This window comes from Paramormyrops kingsleyae, chromosome 12 (assembly GCF_048594095.1).
Source record: "Paramormyrops kingsleyae isolate MSU_618 chromosome 12, PKINGS_0.4, whole genome shotgun sequence".
Lineage (NCBI taxonomy): Eukaryota > Metazoa > Chordata > Actinopteri > Osteoglossiformes > Mormyridae > Paramormyrops > Paramormyrops kingsleyae.
This window is the reverse complement of record NC_132808.1, coordinates 17,930,244-17,952,174: the sequence shown is the minus strand read 5'-3', so window position 1 is coordinate 17,952,174 and position 21,931 is coordinate 17,930,244. Positions and strand designations below refer to the sequence as shown.

The 21,931-nt window shown below is 42.1% G+C and overlaps 2 protein-coding genes across 5 annotated transcripts; both read left to right on the top strand.

Moving 5' to 3' along the window:
- The first annotated feature begins 2,127 nt into the window (after positions 1-2,127).
- LOC111842605 (G-protein coupled receptor 26-like) lies at positions 2,128-8,752 on the top strand. 3 transcript variants are annotated; one of them, XM_072697599.1, is made up of 4 exons: positions 2,128-2,300; positions 6,141-6,355; positions 6,638-6,751; positions 7,395-8,752. In XM_072697599.1, the coding sequence occupies exons 2-4, from the start codon at positions 6,231-6,233 to the stop codon at positions 7,630-7,632; spliced, it is 477 nt and encodes a 158-aa protein (XP_072553700.1). In that variant the 5' UTR covers positions 2,128-2,300; positions 6,141-6,230; the 3' UTR covers positions 7,633-8,752. The 3 variants fall into 3 exon arrangements, with proteins under 3 accessions (XP_072553700.1, XP_023665119.1, XP_023665118.1); XM_023809351.2 differs by lacking the exon at positions 2,128-2,300 and adding an exon at positions 5,294-6,140 and having other exon boundaries at positions 6,270-6,355; XM_023809350.2 differs by lacking the exon at positions 2,128-2,300 and having other exon boundaries at positions 5,294-6,355.
- Positions 8,753-9,612: 860 nt separating this feature from the next.
- LOC111842630 (carboxypeptidase Z) lies at positions 9,613-20,175 on the top strand. Of its 2 annotated transcripts, none has more exons than XM_023809458.2 (11): positions 9,613-9,817; positions 10,738-10,767; positions 12,526-12,900; positions 14,210-14,425; positions 14,654-14,883; positions 16,408-16,569; positions 16,736-16,894; positions 17,022-17,157; positions 17,260-17,399; positions 17,637-17,736; positions 18,849-20,175. In XM_023809458.2, the coding sequence occupies exons 1-11, from the start codon at positions 9,709-9,711 to the stop codon at positions 19,196-19,198; spliced, it is 2,007 nt and encodes a 668-aa protein (XP_023665226.2). In that variant the 5' UTR covers positions 9,613-9,708; the 3' UTR covers positions 19,199-20,175. The 2 variants fall into 2 exon arrangements, with proteins under 2 accessions (XP_023665226.2, XP_023665227.2); XM_023809459.2 differs by having other exon boundaries at positions 9,613-9,923.
- The last annotated feature ends 1,756 nt before the right edge of the window (positions 20,176-21,931 follow it).

The following is a 21,931-nucleotide window of genomic DNA, read 5'->3' as shown; positions in this document are numbered from 1 at the left end:
ATAATATTTTATTTATACGACCCGTGAAATTTATATAATTAATTATTAAATATGGCCAGCAGACAGACTTGTCGACATCGAGCTGAACGCATCATCGCAGAGTGCTAAAGTCAACCCCTACTGTCTCCAAGCTGTATATATTCGGTTGTAGTTACATGATTGACCAGGATTGTCAGCTCTCACGCATCTAGCGTGACACTCACGCATTCAGACTCGCGCTCAAGCCAGAAATCTTATGGCAAATTTATGTTATTCCATTATAAATCTAAAATTAGCTACATCAAACGCATTGGGGTAATTTGCAAATCCTACAGACTATTTACAAGATAATAAAAGTATTGTCTGACCAAAGTTGGCAAGCTGGGATTCACTCTTTGGGGGAGCAAGCTGTTTGCATCAATAAGCAGACGTACCTAATGCACTGCCCACCAATAGTGGTAATAGTATACTGATACTTGAATCTATATTTAAATGTATTAGAGAAAATTATGATATTTTTAATATTCTGGTATTGATCCATTTTTCCATGTTACCTCTTTATATAGCAGCAATATATATACAGCCGCGGAAAAAATTAAGAGACCACTCTATATTTTTAAACAAATCTGCATTTTTACATCCTGGTTTAATCATGGTTCTGCTGGCTGAGGGCTACGCTGAGTATCAGGATGCTTCAAGGTTCAAAACTTCTAAGACAGCAGTATACAAGAGAATAAGGTGAAGCAGGAGACAGTGGGAATGACCAGCCAGAGATGACCATTAACTTATCTGACAGTTTCTCATGAATCGTAGGATGGCATCAAGTCACCTTCAAAAGGAACGGGAAACATTTAGGGCAGGTGTGAAGTGCACTGCTAGAACAGTTCATATCGGGCTCCTAGAAGCAGGACTGAATTCCGATGAAACAAGGAAGAAGCCCTTCAATGAGAAACAAAGAAGAACCAGGCTGCAGTTTGCAGAAAAATATATATTATTCACAGACAAACAACCAGAACTTGAGAAATTAACATAAGAACATAGAAAATTTACAAATGAGAGGAGGCCATTCGACCCATCAAGCTTGTTTGGGGAGAACTTAACTAATAGCTCAGAGTTGTTAAAATCTTATCTAGCTAGATTTAAAGGAACACAGGGTTTTAGCCTGCAGTACTTGAACAGGAAGACTATTCTATACTCTAGCCACACGCTGTGTAAAGAAGTGCTTCCTCAAATTCATTTTAAAATGTTCTCCTGCTAATTTCCACTTACAGTATGGCCATGAGTTCTAGTATTTAAACTAATATTGAAACAGCCATTTGGCTGAACAGCATCCAGACCTGTTAGAATCATATATACCTGGATCATGTCCCCCCTTAGTCTCCTTTGCTTGAGGCTAAACAGATTCAGCTCAGCTAACCTCTCCTCATAAGACATTCCTCTAAGACCAGGAATCATTCTCCTCTAAGACCAGGAATCATTCTCGTAGCCCTACATTGCACCCTTTCCAAGGCAGCAATGTCCTTTTTAAGGTATGGTGACCAAACCTGCACACAATATTCTAGGTGGGGTCTTACCAAGGAATTATATAATCGTAGCATCACCTCCCTTGACTTAAACTCCACACACCTAGAGATGTAACCCAACGTCCTATTGGTCGTTTTTATTGTTTCCCCACACTGGCGAGAGTGGGACATGGAAGCATCAATATACATACCGAGGTCTTTCTCATAATCAGCTACCTTCAGTGGAACCCATAAAATATCTGTACTTTATATTTCTGCTCCCTGCATGGATTACCTTACATTTATCTATGTTAAATTCCATCTGCCAGGTATCAGCCCAGTCAATAATTAAATCAAGATCCCATTGTAGCCTATGTGCTGCTAGTTCCGTATCTGCTACACCATCCACCTTGGTGTTATCTGCAAATTTAACCAGTTTACTGTATATATTGGTGTCAATATCATTAATGTAAATTAGGAACAATAATGGTCCTAAAATTGAGCCCTGCAGTACCCCACTATGAACGCAGGCCCACTGTGACATTGTGCCTCTAATAACTACTCGCTGCTTTCTGTCTGTTAACCAGTTTTCGATCCAAGCTGCTGCAGTTCCTAAAATCCCTGCAGCTTTGAGCTTAAGCAAGAGCCATTTGTGGGGGACAACATCAAAGGCCTTCTGAAAATCTAAGTAGATCACATCATAGGCCTTTTTGTAATCAATTTCTCTTGTAGCTTCTTCAAAGAACTCAAGCAAATTAAACTGGACCTACCTCTCCTAAATCCATGCCGGCTATCCCTCAGAATGCTATTTGAATCCAGGTAATCTACCATTTTCACTTGGATTATAGCTTCCATTACTTTTCCAGTTATGCAAGTTAAAGTAATTGGCCTATAGTTTGCTGGATTACTTCTATCCCGTTTTTTGAATATGGCCGTTATATTAGCATGTCAAACGAAAAATTGTGTCTCTGTGGTCTCAATTTTTTCCACAGGTGTGTTTTATATGTATACATATATATAAAATGTTTATCATATCATATTAATATAACTGATCATGATAATGAAATGAAACAGGGATACACAGAACAGACAGTGATGTCTCTGGGTGTTGTGATGAGCAGCCACTTCCGAGAGCTGACATCTTCTCCGAGACAGTGAGTCACCAGACCCTGGGGAAGCCTAAACTTAGGTGCGGCCCGAGTCGCCTCATTACCATGTTCATTACGGAACGGCGAGGGCTGTGAAGTCTTACCTAACGGCAGCACATTCTGGGCCAATCAACAGACCTTGCCGTCTCCAGTGTGTAAATACACAGTTACGCGCTGCTGCGTACAAACACGGCCTGACCCGGCAGACGACAATAAATCAGATATGTTTCCCTCCATGTAAATAAGAGACGTGCCCTCTAGTCTCACCAGGAAGGCTTTCAAGTGACGCGCTGAAGCATTTTCCAGTAAGGCGAGTTTTGGATGAAGCCGTAACCATAGCAGCCTTTGATCTGACCTTGCAGAGAAAAAAAACTGGATGTCTAAAACTTGTTGAAGGAATTACTGGAGATTTTGTAGGACAATGAGGCGGTTACCAAACCTCACAGGGCGATGCTGAGGGAATTAACATATTGATTCATCTTGATCAGAATGTTTCAGTAGCTGATGTGATGACAACAAAGCAAAATCAACAGAGAAAACTTCCTATTGAGCTGATCTGAACTCGAATCACTGTAAATACAGGAAAACAGCCAGCAAAGCTGGACGTGCTAAGAGACAGCCACAGGTCTGCTTTAGAACGTATTTAAGTGTTCTTTGGTAAATGCTAATCTACTCATCACTTTTTTGCATTCAACAAAGTACACAATGCAGGAATATGCTGACCAACACAATGGCCGTGTTTCGAGTGCCTCGATTTAGCAGGTCCTTAAAAATGTTACTGTTGACATCCGTCAAGGCACAAGCTAGGTTCAGATTCACGTTAGGCTGTTTAATGCTTTAAATATAGAACAGGACTGTCACAAAATTTGTCAGTCTGAGAGCACCCCCGCCCCCACCCCAACCTCTTCTGTTTAATAAAATATGTAAGATACGTTAGACAGTCCATGTAAGACTGCCTGATTTATGCAGGCAGGCGACGGATGGATGGCACCAGAGGACCGGCTTCCTTGGTTGCTAATATCTGACAAAGATACTCGCTTTTATCCAGCCAGAGAACTGGGCCCAGCAGGATAGGATATAAAAGACAAAATGCAACAGACATGCAAAGCAGAGTCCCATCCGTGGAACAGAAGTGACTTATCGCGGGAATCGAAACATACCTGCATGGTCTTACCTGAACCAGCGGGTTGTTAATCTGCTATTTATTCAAGATGGTTCTTTTAAAACAATGAATAAGGAAACTAAGAGCAGTGTTTATCTGTTAGTAGTAATTAGTTACCCTAGGAAGTATTCTCAGTAGTATACCTATTTATCAGGTAGTGTTTAAGATTTGTCACCAAACAAATAAAAAATACTGACCACCGCAACTTCTCTGTAACATTTGTAATAACTGTTCATGTGTCCAGGTTTTTAATCACTGTCACTTGTTGCTCCAAGAACCCTAATGTTTTTCGATACAGACCCTCACTAAAATTTCTGTTTACTAGTCATATAATATTTATGTCATTATACTGTATTCAACGGGCTGGCATGACTTGGCTAAAAATGTTGTTCCATTTAATTTAATTTCCTGTGTCCGATGCTTTTAGTCACCAGAATATTGCCGTTCTCCACATCCATTTGAATACCGTGCTGAAACATGTAGTCGTCTTTATTCCCGGTTATTCTGGGTCTGTAATGAATAATTAATTTCGGGAAATGAACCTATCTGCCTAACTCCCAGTGTCAGGGCAACGAGAGAATCGAATGCATTTGTAATTATCAAGCGTGTCCCTGTGGACCATCGGAGTAAGGCAATTAGGTAAATCATATTTTAATGTGGGCCTAACGTGAATTGACAAGAACATCGCGAAACATTTGGGCGTGATGGTTTATAACTGAAAAGAGCAGGAAATAAATAAATAAATAAATAAATAAATAAGCAAATAAATAAACAAGACTGGAGGTCTGAAGTATTACCGATAAGTATTTTAATGCTTGTTTTTCAGTTCTCAGAATCCGTAAATTTATCCGTTTCCTCTTTCTGTGCCTTTCTTGTTCTCTTTGTTTACACGGTTTATTTAAGACATCTATGTTTAATGGATTTATGGTTCCGCCAGGGACACCGTTGTCACTTAAGCAGATGGCTGCAGTTACTGTACATGAGTTAAACAGACTGCAGGGGAGAATGGGTTCATCAAAAATACAGAGACGTGCTCAAAACAGATAAATTTTGAGCAAAAAAAAACATTTGAAATAATAATTGAAAAAATATTTGAACTACTGTATTACTTTGTTGTAAAATGAAACGATAGACGATGTTATTTGCAAAGTATGAATGTGTTGTGGCATAAAGATATTTTTAAATCATTTTTTCTTCATTAAACCCAGCGATCCGCCCGTATAAATGAAATCAGCTTGATGTGCAGACATGCCAAGATAAGTCTACTCTGTAAATTCTTCATTACATCCTCTAATTACACCCTTGATAGCTAGTATAATAATAATAATAATAATAATAATAATAATAATAATATAATAATAATAATTAATACTCATAAATAACAAGACTGCGAGTGTATAATAATGATTGCACTTATTCAGGCTCTGCATGGCTAAAGTTTCTCATCAGGTGAAGGACAACCCCCCCCCCCCCCCCCCCCCCCCAAGTCGCGTATCAGACGGGCTGTGTTTTATGCGCATGATCTGTTCTCTACCTCGGATTTTCACATAGAAGGAATCACAGCAGCAGCGGACACGAAAATATTGTGCATCATCATAATTTCTAACGACCAAAAGTTCCTCGAAAAATGAAAGCGATTTCGGCGAATTATAGGGAGCGAATGTGGAAGAGGCTGCGCCGAGTGTGAAGGGGAAATGGTCGGGTGGCCGCGGAGGCGATCAACTTTTGGATTCAGCACGCTGGACAGCTCCGGCTTCGCAGGCGAGAGTTGGAGGAGTTAAATTTCCCCGCAAGGAATGAGATGTGTTGAGGATGAGCGACCGAGGGTCACGCTGGAGATCATGGAGATATTTCGACAACTGCAGATAATACGTTGGTGACATCCTGGCTTGAGAAATGGACTTGGCAGAAATCCTCTTAGTGTTGTTCATCTTTGTGGTCGCGATTGTTTCTTTGTTGTCGAACTTACTGGTGCTGCTATGTTTTATGTACAGCACCGAGATAAGAAGGCAGGTGCCGGGCATTTTCACAATGAATTTGTCTTTCTGCAACATACTGATCACGATTTTGAACATGCCAGCGACGTTACTGGGGATTATCAGAAACCAAAAGCCCTTTGGAGACTGTATTTGTCAGGCAGTCAGCTTTCTGGAGACTTTTTTGACTGCGAACACCATGCTGAGCATGGCAGCGCTAAGCATAGACAGGTGGATAGCCGTGGTTTTCCCACTGAGTTACTCCAGTAAAATGCGATACAAGGACGCAATAGTCATGGTCTGTTACTCGTGGCTTCACTCGCTCACCTTTTCCCTCATCCCAGTGATTTTTTCTTGGTTTGATTATCACCAGGTATATGCCTCCTGCACCTTGCACCTCAATGCAGAAAGCGAGCGGATAAAGTTTACAGTCTTCACCGTCGTGTTCCATGCCACCAGCTTCATGCTCTCCCTCCTAACCCTGTGCTTCACATACCTAAAGGTCTTAAAAGTGGCACGATTTCACTGCAAAAGGATTGACGTGATAACCATGCAGACCCTCTTCTTGCTGGTAGATATTCACCCAAGGTATGCTGATTTGCTTATTTTGGTGCGAATCAAATATCCAGCGCACGGTGGTAGTTTAAACTAATCTACCATAAAACAGATATTAAAGGACTGTAACTAAGGTCGGTATGGTAAACCCCTGTGTGAGATATAAAACACTGACCGTAATATTTGCGATTATATTACCAACAGCATTAACGATTAGTCATCGCTTTAGATTTGACAGAACTGTTTGTATATTTATTTATTCATCATGCAACCTGTTCTTTACAATGGGGTATGTGTGTGCCCTAACCTCTCCAGTGTCAAACAACGTTGTCTTGTGGAGCAGAAGAAGAGAAAACAGCGCGCAACAAAGAAGATCAGCATTTTTATTGGTTCATTTATCATCTGCTTCGCCCCTTATGTTGTAACCAGGTAAGTGTGCTTTAAGATATTCAATCTCTCACATATACCTGCTAATACGGTTACATAATCGAAATAACGAAAGGCACAGAGATTGGAAAAAACTCACTCTGAAACCTGAAAGGCAGGTGATAAAATATCTTTAACATGAAAATTAATAATGAATATTTATTAGTATCAGTGACAACACTGGTTCAATACGATTCTTGTGTATGAGTAAAGTTTTTCATCAGGTGAGAGTCAACCCCCTTAGGTCTACTCTATACCATCACTCGTATCAAACGCCTTCACGAGGCAGAGGTAGAGCACAGATCATTCTTGTGATGCTTTTTAAATGTCAAGTAAAAATATGTGAACTAGCAGTGTTAAATATGAATGTTGATGCTCACAAGGGTAACACCAGGATAAATGCGTGTTGAGTACTGAATTCTGTGTCCAATCCATTAGTAATGGGCAAATGAAGCTTCATGAACCATTTGCTGTATTTTCTGACCCCACTAGATGGTGCTCTTGCTTTGCTTTGAGCCCTTTTATGAATAATGAGCACCATCTAGAGAACTCAGAAAATATAGCTAATGGTTTATGAAGTTTCATATGCCCATTACTACAAACTATTGCTATCACTGTTGATTACCTTCTCTTCACTTGCCCTCAGGTTGGCAGAGTTGTTACCCTCTGTAGGCATAAACAGGCACTGGGGCATCGTGAGTAAGTGTCTGACATACAGCAAAGCTGCCTCGGACCCCTTTGCGTACTCTTTACTGCGGCAGCAGTACAAGAAGGTCCTGATCCACATCGTCAACCGCGTGCTGAAGAGGGACCTCTACCCTTCTTCTGGACACAACAGCTCCCTGGATACAGAGAATGACTCCTGTCTTCAGAGGATCAGCTAAGCTCACTTGTGTGGCCCAGAGCCATGCTGTAAGCAGACATAAGTGCAGCTGCTAGGGGAGGGGGGGCGTCTGTCCTCCTGGGACCATGCTGACAGTCAGAGAAAGCCAGCACAGCTCTGGGACCCATGGACCGTGCCAAACGCAGGGACCAAACTGGATCAGCTAGTGGATTCATTCGAGTAATTGGCCGTCAGCTTGATGGATACAGAAACTTGAGGACCTTATATATACCTAATAGCCTTGGTACTCCATTCAAACACAACAGTGCTGTTAGTCTGGCACTGAGCATTGACATGGAGATGCCCATTTTCCTCTTCAACTGAATCTGTGTCAGTGGTGGTCTGGCTTGAGTTGAACGGAAGCCCACCACTAGGTGGCACCATAGCTAACAGCTGGCAGAGCCGCGAGGCTTTTCGGCACACTTCAAGAGTCTGGTGCCAGGGGCGGGAATGGAGAGATGCATTAAGTTCCACCGGGAGTGTGTTGCAGGAAACCCCATGTCTACAACGATTAGCTTACCCTCCCCCCCCCCCTCCCCATTGTGGACTCTGCAGACTCCACCGCCGTTCACTCTGGTATGTCACTCACTGGCTCTTAAAGCACTTTGTCATTATTTCAGAGCTAATAGTTCCAAAAAAAGGCCAAAGGCAAAATCCATTTTTTTTATTACAACTATAATGCTTACGTGTTAAACTGAATGTACTGCCAGATCTCAAACACATTTGTACTTCTCTTTTATTTTGCAGAAATGGTTTATAAAATATTTATACTAAACTTCCAGGCAATTTATTTTGCTGCATTAAAATCACGTATTTGTTGAAATTATTATTTTATTAGGGAGAAATAAACCTCTGTGTGGAGAAAGTTATACTGTTTATGTGCTTTAAATTATATTGTGCTTGTGCCAGATTATGTTTATAAATAACTGTCGGACAGTCAGTGTTTTCATGCCCAAAACATTCGCTTAATTTCTATACGTACCCAGTAAAACGTAGGACCAGATGGTTCAGAAGTAAACAGTGAATGTTAATTTTGCTCCAAGGTACCTGCTGTTTTCTGTTGTGTGAGTGGAACCATTTGTGAAATTAGTGCAATAAAGTTGGCAGAGATGTTTGGTGAACCCTGTTTAATTCTTTAGCCACTATTTTGTTGTTATTGTTTGTTCTGGAATTATTGTTTGAACATATTTTTGTTTACTTTATTGTCTCTAAGGAAGCGCCCCTAGCAGAGGACACTTGAGAAGTCAGTGGTTATTACTTGTTAGACAGTACAACACACGAGCCACGTTTCCTCATTGTTGGAAGGTTATTAGGTTGTTACGAGAGAGTGGCATGACTTACTACGGAGAACTTTCTGTGCTTTTTAAACGGACCCTGCACTTCAGAAAACGCTAAACAGCGCACGCATCACTCAACGTCTAAGCAATTTCCTAGATGTTTAACATTTTAGTGTAATTAGCATATGCATTTCCCGTATATGTCAAGTAAACAGTTTACATAAACGGGAAAAGAATATGCTAATTATAGGCTACTAGTTTGAAAAACAAAGGCCATTTATTCTAAAGTAAGGTGCATCATGACCAGAAATGTGACAAACTCCGAAAAACAAGTATGCTTATAACTTGCCTGGATTAACTGTTTGTATATCCCACGGAAACAAATGGGGGACTCCGAAATGGACTCAATCTCCGCAACCACATATTTTGCGTGAAAGCAAAACTTAAGTGTTTAGGAACCGCATAATATGCTTTCTTATAAAGTATGGAAAGCAAGCAAAATGTGCGAACGTACATCAAATAAAAAGAATATAGTCTATTTTTCTTACCAACAGCTTTGCAAGTAGTCTACTATTAGAATAATACTTAATTAATATACGGCTTTAAAATGCATACATATATAGGCAATAAGCCAATACGCTGTCGCCCCGCTTTTCTTCTGTACAGCAATTTCTTTTGTAATTTGATCGGCGACCGTAAAACGCATAAGAAACTAACTTTTCTGGGGGAACAGAGCGAGCGGAGCGCCCCCTTTGTAATTAAAGTGAGGGGGAGCGCAGACGTGCCACATCACAATCCAAATGGAATACAAATGGATCAAAATGAACTCTATTATCTTCACGTTTAATATATTCGCTATATCCGTCTGGTCCGCTCCTCCGCGGTGCGAACCGGGAGACGAAATTTTAGGTAATGTATGATTTATTCTAAGCCGGATACTACAGTCTTCTGGATGCAGTTGTACTTCATGAGCGAAATACCAGAACTGATTGCAACAAATGTTTACAGTGTTTTGGTAAGACAAAGCTAAAGGACATATTGTCGTGATTTAATCTTCCATGACGTACGACAGAATTGCATTGACGCATGTTCACATATATGTTATTCTCGTTGCAGTTCTTATGATATAGTGAACATTTACAATGTTACATTCAGTTGTATTCACTTTTTCATTGTAGCATAAATAAACGTTTATAAGTTTAACAACTTTTTGATTAGTTAACTGCAGGCTATATTAGGTTGACGTTACATTTATATGCAGGGAGGAAATGCAGTTCTGCTGAATTTTGTAATAACAACAGAGTTTGACACGAATATAACATTAACGAAAATAATTAAGCCTTTGGGGGGCAAGGATTGTTTCCTGTGAAAGAAAGGACACGTTTAGTTGCATATTGAAACAATTTTCGTGCGCTGATGCAAAGCCATTCACAGAAGACCGCAATATTTTAAATTGGGGAGTGGGAAAGGAAGGGGGAGAGAGTGTATTTACTAATCTAAAGAAACGTGAGGGGAAGATATGTATAACGAAAGTGGTCGGCAGTGGGAAAATGAGCTACCAAAGAACAACATTGTATTTAATGAATTTTATACATTTTACAAACATAAGGTCTAAACGAGCGTTAGAAATGTTTCCAATGTTTTTTTTTCTTTGTTTCTTTTTCCCTGTAGCAGAGTATATTGCTTTGATCATTCAAAAAAGAACTTACTACTCACGTGTTTGTATATGAAGCAGCAGGAACGTAATCGCACTGCTGCCATCTAGTGTTGAATGTAGTGTTTACTCAGTTACGGTAATAATGTAGTAACATGTATGATGTGTCTTGCAGGGAGATGCAGGGAATCAGCCGAAGAAAAACGTAGGTGCTCTTTCTCCTGTCTTTCCCCAAACTGAACCGTATGGCACTTTCAGTTGTTTGAACTGTGATTGTCACATTCCATACGCTTTGTATCTAATTAGATTCTGAATTATAAGTTTAAACATACTACTTAATTTAACTTTCTACCTATTACTCATCAGGCATGCAAATGTCTGCTGCTGCACTCTCAGAAAAAAAAGGGCAAAAATTTGTACAATTGCTTGTCACTGGGCTGTACCCTTGTAAAAAGGTACAGAAAGGGACTCTGAGGAACATCTCAAAGGTACAAACAGAATTAATGTACCATCAATGGTACAGAAATGTACCTCAACAAGCAAAGGCACAATTTTTTACCCTTACCTCTGTGAATATGAAATGCTAATTTCCAGACAGGCATCAGTTCATCACTAACAACCAGAAAGGCTTCACTGGACAGTGGGTTGGGTGAAAATCATCCACTAAGCCTTTCAGTTAAAAGTCCGAATGATGATCCGGTTGCGCCATCGTCCTCTGAGCCCAGCCAGACCCTGTGTAAAAAGGCGTCAGGATCTGTCTCAGCAGATGTCGCTATTAAGGGGGGAAATTCTTAAGAGGACAGGGTGTCTTTGAGTTGTAAATATCTTCCTCTCCTTTCCAGCCCAAGAGAGTGTCCCAGTTATGTCTTGGGCTTGTAGCACTGGCCTAGAACCACTAGATTCTGACAGGATGGGTGGCGGAGGGGGTGGGGGCATGCCAGTGTAGCATATATTTTCTCTCTTTAAGTTATGCTTTGGATAATTGCAATGGGTTTGCTTAAATATCAATTTTCCAAAGAATTTCTATGAATTTGAAATGAGTTACATTTTGCCAAGCACAATTTATTATTTTGTTCTGCTTACGGAGGGCTGGATTGCAGACCTGTAGCAGTCTACAGCATTATAATTTATGTAAGATTAAGTAGGATTTATCACACGAACAATAACAGAATGGCCTGATGCTCGTAGTTAAAATGTCAGGTAGCATATCCTGTGTCTCAAGCTGACTCTGGTTGGACGTTGCTTTATCTGCAGCTGGCTCTGGTTGGACGTTGCTTTATCTGCAGCTGGCTCTGGTTGGACGTTGCTATATCTGCAGCTGGCTCTGGGTGTGTTCCCCTGGGCATGAACCTGGCTCTGGTTGAATGTCCCTCTACCTGAAGCTGACTCTGTTTTGCATGCTCCTCTACTGGAAACTGACTCTGGTTGCCCTCTCTGCCTGGAGATGGTTCTGGTTGCATGCTTCTATATACTCTCATGAAAAAGTACCAATTTGTACCTTTGAGGGGTCAGTTACTTGTCACTGGGGCTGTACCCTCAAGGGTCTGCAAATTGTCCCCAAGCTGTAGGTAAATGTACATTTTAGTCTCATTTAAGGTACAGGAATGAACTCTGAGGAACATTTTTGTACCATTGGGGGTACATTCATATTGTTTGTACCTTGGGGAACAAAACTGTACCAGGGCTGTATGCTTTTTTCTGACAGTCTATCTGAAGCTGGCTGTGGTTGCCCTCTCTATTTGAAGCTGGCTGCAGTTGGATGCTCCTCTATCTGAAGATGGCTGTGGTTGCCCTCTCTATCTGAACCTGGATCTGATGCCTTCCCCTCTCTCTGAACCTGATTCTGGTTACCCTCTCTATCTGAAGCTGGCTTTGCTTGGATGCTGTTGTATCGGCAGCTTGTCTAGGGTGTATTTCCCCACTACCTGAAACTGGCTCTCTGTCTGCCCACTTGCCCAAAAAGCCAGGTGCGCGGATATGGTGCTGGGATACTGCGACGACATGCCCTACTCCCAGTCCATCTTCCCCAACCTGCTGGACCAGCGCTCACGGCAGGAGGTGGAGACGAGCATAGAGTACCTGCTGCTCAGTGTGTATAACTCGCTGCTGGGCGGGGAGTGTAACCCAGACCTGCGCTTGCTGTCGTGTTCGGTGGTGGTACCACGCTGTGACCGCGACCGAGCTGTCAAGCCCTGCCGCTCTACCTGCGAGCAAGTGCGCAAGTCTTGCATCCACGCCTTCGAAGGCATCCAGATGGCCTGGCCCTATTTCCTGGACTGCGACCGCTTTTTCGTCAGTGATGAGGAAGGGTGCTACGACCCCCTGGAAGGTCTGAGAGGTACGGGGCCCGATGTGTGGAAGAGACACATGGGAATCATCCAAGGGTTAGATGATGCTTGAGGGTTCTCTCTCTGGAGCTACATGTCGACTGACTAAGGTATCATTAATAGACTTCTAACAAACACAAACTATTGGATATACTATGATCCAATGAACATTCCACATGGGTCATATAAATGCTAGTAAAATGTAAATATTTTTGGGTATTATGTGAAAAGTAGAAATCTTACAATTGGCACATCACGTCGATTGTATCGGACTTCTCCATTTGTTCAGTGTAACAGGAGTTAAATTGCATACGCCATCCATGTGGAGAAAATATTTCTCGATTTTTAGAAGTAGACCGAGCACCCACAGATGGGCCTCATCCACGGACATTTTAATTCTAAATAGGCGTTATTTGTGTGGACCAGGATCTGCTTGTCTCCTGGGCCCTGTTATTTATTATCACAGCTGTGCTGCAGCTCATGGGCCAACTGAAACACCGCTCTCAGAAATGAGAAATTTGTTTAAGCCATAATGTCATTTCCGCCATTTGCGGAACTGTGCTCATTAATGACCAATAAGCTCGCTGCCCAGGTTTGATGGCTTTTAACAGGATTACAAAGTCGGCCCCAAAGCAACGGCGGGAAAAAGCGAGCAGATGTTTGGTGTTGCCCCTCAGCTCTTTAATTATTTCCATCTTTGAAGTAGTTTCATGGTGACTCACGTTTTGGTCTAATGAGGTCTGTTCTCAGCTGCTTCTGGTTTATTTCTCATATGCTCTCATATATCTCTGTCACATTAATGAGAGAGCAGTTCCCTGGAATGTGGAGGTGCAGACACTAAATGTGGATTCCTATCCCTTGTACCTCTCTCCTCGTGACTTGAGCTGTTTATCTCAAAAAACGACTTCAGTCCCTGACAAGGTTGCTAGGCACAACATGACTGTTTGGGGAGGAACTGAAGAGCAAATTTCCAAAACTCGTAAGTAGATACCATTCCTGTAGACTTAGTGAGTTTTTATAAATTTAATTTGGAATGGATCACATGAGGATGAGTGAGTTTTGGTTCTTAGTACCGTGACATATGATGAGGAAGCCTGACTTTAGGTCATTGGTTTTCTCATCTCAAAACAAAACAAAAAATGCATTGAGCAAGTTTTGCAAAGTTGCAAAAATCTTGGATAAATGTTGGATAAATGAACAAATTTAATAAGCTTCGATCCTGGTCATTCTGATGGGTCGCCTATAAGAGTCCAAACTGGAGCTCTGCAAGACAGTTACGGATGTTTTTTGTCTCCTGACGTGTTACGGCGTCACCTCCAGCCAGGCAAGAGGTAGCCCTGGCCGATATCGCCCCGGAGGAGCCGTCGACAATCATCCAGTTCATCTACCACTCCAACACCCAGATGGTGAACATGCTGAAGAAGACGGCCTCACGGTGCTCCCACATCTCCAGGACCTACAGCATCGGAAGAAGCCTCGAGGGAAAGGACCTTCTGGTCATCGAATTTTCAGAAAACCCAGGCGGCCACGACCTATGTGAGTAATGCTTGATTCCCACAGCTTTGTAGTACAAGCCATTTTATGGTAAGCGACTGCTTATAGATTCACGATTTCTGAACACATTCTTCTTTCCATTCATTTCTAAGCAAGTTGTCTCCTTGCCATTCTAAGACACGTTGTCTCAGTCTCATCTCTTCACAGGCAACTGTAGTCCCTGACTTTCTGATCGCTCACCTTGACAGCTGCATCATTTCTGCCCCCTAGTGGAACCTGAGGTGAAGTACATCGGCAACATGCACGGGAATGAGGTGCTGGGCAGAGAGCTGCTCATCTACCTTGCTCAGTACCTGTGTTCTGAGTATCTGCTGGGCAACGAGCGAATCCAGACGCTCATCAACACCACCCGCATCCACATCCTGCCCTCCATGAACCCTGATGGCTATGAACTGGCTGCCGCAGACGTAGAGGATAGCAATGATCCAGAAAATCAGGAAGTAAATACTCATTTTTCATAAATCTGCCCTGGCTCCTCCCTAGCAGTGCCTGGTCACCCATTTCCAGATTGTGTCCTCGCTTACTTCAAGCGTACGGCGCCATCCGGTGGAGAGCAAGTTATTTGCAGATCTAATACCCGAGTCGAGCATTGGTCAAGTAACTGAAAGATAAACTGCTTAACCAAAAAAATTCAATATTAACTTAGAATCTACCTGTACGACCAAAAAAATAAGTTAAAGGATAAGTCTGTATAGACTGAATAGTTCAGTCAAGATAGTTCAGAACAAGATTTTGTTTTATCCAACCAGTTGAGTATAAAGAGTCACAATCGCAGAGTATTCTGGTTGGTTTAAACAAAATCTTGGTCCGGATTTTTACTTTCTGGACCTGAACTGTCCACCTCTGATACTAAACATTCACGGAGCTTAAGATGAAGAGTGCCGTTCCGCTAGGACATCTGGCAGTGGGAAGGCTGCTGGCCTTGTCATATGACTAACCACCATTCCTGTGAGTCTTCAGCTTCCTCACAGCACTGAAGCAGCTGTTGCTCAATGACGGAAAATAGATAACAGGTGTCTGGTGTGTGAAAGGACACTGCGGTTACAAATTAACATAAAACCAAAAACTAAACACGGCTTATATGTAGCCTGAGAGCAACGATTTAAACACTGTTATTAAACCCTCAGACCCAGAGCATCCATTTCAGATGTTGGCATTAGAAAAGCACAGTTTGAAATGATTCCATATTTATTCAAATGCAAGAACAAACAACACGACTTGCAAAACCCCCAGTGAGCTGAAGAATCCATTTAAATCGTACAAAGCACATGACTGGACACATTTCCTTGAGGAAAGTGTGACAGTTGGAGCATAAGAAACAGTAACTCTACAGCTGCGGGTGTGCATGGTATGTGATAGATCCTACCTCATATATTCAGATTTTGTAAAGCCAACAAAACAAAACAAATCACATTGGATTCTAAAATGTTATTTGGAATGCATTTGAGAACAATAAATTGAGTGTCCTAAAACTGAAAATCAGACTGACCAACAGCAAGTCATTGCATGTGCTTGGAAAATGCCCGACTACCCAAAATTGGCAGTGGGAGGGGAAAAAAAAAATCCTTCAGGAATCTGCGATGTATAAACACATGCTGGCAGCTAGAGTGAATACAGTATAAGGGGAATGAAAAAAGGGGAAGTCCATTTCCGTGAGCGTGTTGGAGCAAGATGTCTGAACCATGTTGGTCTGCTGTATGTGTAATTAAGGAACGCTTCCTCCAAAATGCACAATAAAGGAAGATCTAGACATAGAAGATGATCAGTGTTAACTAAACTACTTGACCAACAAAGGTACCCCTAGGGCATTTTTCTGGTGTTGGAGATCATTCTGGAACATCTCTTTATTGGTATCAGTGGATCTCCTTCTGTGCTCGACATACCTTCATCTATATCACAGCCACTCCCTGCTCCCCGCCACCCAAAACAGTAAACCTTTGTACCTCCCCCCATGTGACCCAAAGGGCCCGAGGTACGACGCATGGACCAGTGGCCGAACCAACGCACAGAACATCGATCTAAATCGGAACTTCCCTCAGCTGACATCCATCGTCTATAGTCGCCGGAGAAACCGGCGATATCGCAGTGATCACATTCCCATTCCAGATTCCTACTGGTTTGGTAAGGTATGGACTGGGATCTCTGTTTATGTATTGTGACCCTGCATATCTTGAGCAAGCAGGATATACTTCCCAGTAGCTGGTTGTGAACAACACTGGTTGACATTCACTGTGCAGTGTTCCCACCTCGTTAATATCCCATTACCTTCTGTGTTTATGCTGCACATCCCAGGTGGCGCCTGAGACATATGCAGTGATGAAGTGGATCAGGACCGTCCCCTTTGTGATCTCAGCCAGTTTCCACAGTGGGGACCTGCTTGCCTCCTATCCATTCGACTTCTCTAAACACCCTTTGGAGGAAAAGATGTTTTCACCAACCCCAGATGAGCAGGTGACCTAAGTGAGGGATGTGTCATAAAATGGGTCAATCACAAATGGACATTCTCTTGAAGAACTTTGGCAAAGATGCTGTGGTTCCGGAACTTAATTTATTGGTTTGCACGGTTGTTTCCCTGCAGGTCTTCAAGCAGTTGGCGAGAACTTACGCTGATGCCCATGCTGACATGGCCGATAAAAACACTGAGAGGTGTGGGGGTACCTTTGCCAACAACGGGGGCATCGTTAATGGTGCCCAGTGGTACAGCTTTGCAGGAGGTGAGCAACTTTAGTCCATGACTGTGGGGCGGCGAAGACCTCTAGGCTTCAAACTTGTCATCTCTGTGTTTTCTTTAACTGTTAAATGTCACCGTTCCTCAGGAATGTCTGACTTTAACTACCTTCATACAAACTGCTTGGAGATCACTGTGGAGCTGGGCTGCGATAAGTTCCCAGCTGAGGAAGAGCTCTACACAGAGTGGAAGCGGAATAAGGAAGCTCTTCTGAGCTTCATGGAGTCGGTGAGTTCACTGTCCTGAGCTCCATGGAGTAGAATGGTCCGTTACTTCAGTCACATCTCAGTGAATATGGAGTCCCGTTGTGCTTCATAGATGCGGCAGGCATGATCCATCTGAAGCTTACTGCTTCTAGAGAACTTGACTCACCTTTAAGAGTTTTATAGTCCTTTTTTTGTGACTGCATTTGTATCTGAAGGCAACTAAGGGATCCCACTGTGTGTAACTGTCTGCATTTCACAGGTGCACCGCGGGATAAAAGGGATAGTTAAAGACCAAAAGGGTAAAGGGATCAAAGGAGCCAGAGTGTCGGTGAGAGGAATCAGACGCGACATCACCACAGGTAGGAGCCGACAGTGACTGTGCTGAATCCACAATTTCGTGGGTGTTTGGAAGAGAAGGCCGCACTCTCCACCGAACACGACAAGCTCTGTGTTCCCTCAGACTCAACCTGTGCCAAGATGCCCTGGTTTCTGAAAACAGAGCATCGTCTTTGAGGGCTGCTTGTGGCTAACAGGCTCTTTCCCAGGCACAGCGGAAAGTTGGCCCCCAGGTTTAATTCAGTCTATGATAGATAATTATTGTCGGCATAATTTACTTCGTCAGTGCTCTCACACTTATTCATGGACATGGGAAATGAATTTACAGATTTACATAAAGCACAATGTACACTAAAAATACATGATAAATAATACATTACATCAAATATACATATAATATCAAATATACAGTACTGTGCAAAAGTCTAAGACAGTCACAGGAAATCTTTAAACTTATTTATCTGGGTAGTAAGTGTTGGCTCAGAACAAAAAAAACACAGTTTAACATTAGAATAGATGCAAATTAAGAATAACACAATAAAAACTAACAAGAATTTATTCTTGTCTCCAAAAAGTGACTGATGCCTTGCTGGATGGCTAGAAGAACACTGAAACACTGTGGTCCAGGTATACCTTACTTTGTGGGGACCAAATGTCCCCACAACGTGATGGATACCCGTTTTTTTTTTTTTTTTACCTTATGGGGACCAGTTTCCTGGTCCCCATATGAGAAAACTCTATTTTATAAAAATCCACGACTGCAATGAAAAAACTAAAAATGCAAAAGCTCTTGTATTTTGTTTGGTTACTTATGGTTATGGTTAGGGCTGGGTAGGGGTTAAGGTTGTCATAGTTAGTGTTAGCATTTTTCACATAGAAATGAATGAGCGGTCCCGAAAAAGATATGATTACACGACTCTGTGTGTGTGTGTGTGTGTATATATATGTCATAGCATGTATAATAAATGTGAATAGTGTGTGTACGGCCAGACAGAAAGAAGTAATTCACTTACAATAAGTTAAACTGAGTAAATAAACTTCAAACTCATGCGGAATCGCTTCTGAATGTCAGGTTATTGCTGCCTTGGTTACTCCTGAAGTGAGCAGGACCTTGTGTTGTTTTGCTTGCACCCAGCTGAGGAAGGTGACTACTGGCGTCTGCTAGCCCCCGGCGTGCATATCGTGACGGCCCAGGCCCCCGGCTACACCAGGGCCACCAAGAAGGTGTTCCTGCCCACGCGCCTGCAGCAGGCCGGCCGCGTCGACTTCCAGCTGAAGCCCGTGGTCCTGGAGCCGGGCATGGAGGACCTCCACATCCCACTAACGGACACCTACGACCGCTTCGACCCGTACAACCAGTTCGAGCGCTACACCATGTCGGAGCTGCACCAGGGTGGAGATGAGGGCCCTGAGAAGCCGTGGTGGTGGTCCTACTTCAGCCAGACCGGGGGCGCCACCCCAAACTGGCTCCTGAGGAACAACTAAAGCCTCCTGAGGGACCGTATAACATAAGCTTTGCATCCATCACATCCTGGTGTCACTAAGTGTTTCTCAATATGTGTACTTGACCGTACTTGTGTTCTCATGTACCCGTTTTGCATCATCTCCCGCTGCCGTAGACCAGTTCCAATACTAAGATCGGAAGTACAGAGGACGGTAAAAATCCCCTGATGTCATTCCTGCCCTGCCCCAAATATAAAGGATACATTGGTTGCATCCTTGCCGAATGAGACCAATCCCAAGATTCATTGTGCCCCAAGTTCATTCTTCAAAGGCAAGTTAGCAAGACCGTTCTTGCCGAGACCCCAAGTATGATCTTAGCGTTCTTCTTGGTATTTAGAAACGACCACTATCTACAGTCACACTGACTCCAAAGGACGCCCCCCCCCCATCCCCTAGAAGCACTCCCACCCTCCTGGTGATTGGGTTGAGTTATACTGGTCCAAGCCAGAACCAACAAGCTCCACCACCAATCACACGGTTAGAGTGTATACAAAGTAGAACAGATGGCATTGCATTGCTGACCCATGTACCAATCACATCTTCCCTTGCATTCCTAGTGTATCATATGCAGCCCAGAAAACATCTTTTGTCTTCCCCCATTGGACAGTCCGTGTCAGTGTGTTTTTATTCTGTGGTTAATGCCTTCTTAAGGTTACTGTGTTGCCATTGCCTGGCAAACAGGTGTCATTGATGAGAGAGATTCACGCTGAGTAAGTACTGCTGACTGCCCTTACGTTTCAAAGCAAACCATAGCAATCTGAGCCTTTTGTGTCTTTTACCCAAAATGCCTCAGAAGACAGTAACTATGGTGTAATTAAAACATCCTGACAAAGGTGTGTATCTACAGAACGAACCTGATGTTTCTCTTTTGCTGAAGATGCACAAAAAGATACCACTTGGCACTCCATAAAGGTTGTTTTAACAATGTTAAAGTTACTATTAAATTACAATTAATTTTACTATACATGAACTGTATTAATAATAGTGAGAGTACTCGATTAACACAAAATGGCACCAATTCAGTTCAGTTTTCAGCTAACAAGGGTTTTTCTGCCTGTCACACCGATATCTGATGTCTGCCACAATGGAATTAGCACGGTGAGCTAAGCTGCACTAGCTTGTCCTCGGGTCTGCCACTGAAATCCTCTGCTTCCCCCAGAGAATTACTCAGAGGAGTAAAAAGCTTTTACCTGGCCTTTCGGATTTTAATGGAGACAAACTGTCAAGAAGCATATTAAGTGTTACTCTAGTATGCTGAAATCTCGGGAGTCAGCGTCATCAGCGATGCCACAATCAATGCATCATTTGGTCGATCTGCATATTTTCTAAAGTGTGACTCAGGACTGGGTTAGTAAAACCAATGACAGCTGAGCAACATGTTTTTTTGGAAATGCATTTTTTTTTTAATCTTCCTGAACCACCATGGCCTTCAAGCCACATTGCTCCTGGTTAAAATTCAAGGTGAAAAAAGATGCAATATATTGATGACATAACATCTCCATTCAATCAGTAAACAGAGCAACTAACATCGGAGAAACCTTTTGTTAAACGACCCACACAAATACCTACCATCAATTCGACTTAATTGCTGCACACTAGAGGTCACTGTTCCCCAGCAATATTATAACTTTACCGTGTATAGAAATATGCTTTTCGATTATACACGTGTTAATCATTAAACAAATCTGAGATTATTATTGTTTTAAGTTAATGTATAATTTATATGCTTCCTGCATAAAGGGAGATTTTAACAAAATCATTTTGACAAACTTGAAAACAGTCTATTTGTTTCAATTTTAGTTTAAGCGTTTAGCATTCTCAGCAGTTGATATCTATAGTGTTGATTATACAGTGTGACTATAAAGTTTAAGGGGCTGTATTTGGATAAATTAACATGAGCTGAAATTAAGTTATTATATTTAATTGGTTGCAAATCCTTAGCAGCCAATGACGTCCAGGAGTTTATGACCTGTAGAGGTCACCAGACGCTTGGTATCACCCATGGTGATACTTTGCCATCCCTGAACTGCCACCGTTTTAAAGGTTGTTTTTTTTTTTTTATCTCAGCCCGGTCTTGCAATATGAAATTTATTCTCAATTGGACTGAGGTCAGTTGATTGCTAGACAGAAAATTCCACTTTTAGGTCATTGTCCTGCTGAGTGAAGTTTTGTCCAATGAGTTTTGGTTGCAATCACTTTGATGTGCGTAGACACGATGTTTTTGTGCTTCGGCATTCAAGACTTTTTAATGTATGCAAATCTCTTTTTTTCTATTCTCAAGGCTAACAAGGATTTTGCATGTTGTGGTTAACTCTATCAGTTGATGGTATAATCTTTTCTTGATGGTAGTATTTGACACATCTATTCTTTCATTCACTATACTTGCCTAACAGATCATTTGAGAGTGCCCATGTCATCACAACACTTTTTCTTAACAATGTACCAAATAACAGTTGAATTTAGCATACTATAATATTTTGATTAGTCTCTGACCACTTTCTTCTGATCCTTCAGTTGCATGGTGGCTTGATGCATTGGTACTGTCACTTCTTTGCTCCTTGTGATGAGACAAAAAAACTCCAACTGCAAATGTTGGACCTAGAATCTTCTCAAGATCTTGGCTAGTTCTTTACTCTATAAGTAATAATGAAACACAACATACCTGTGGAATAAACCAAACTAATTGTTCAATTACTTTTGGTTCTACTTGGGGAC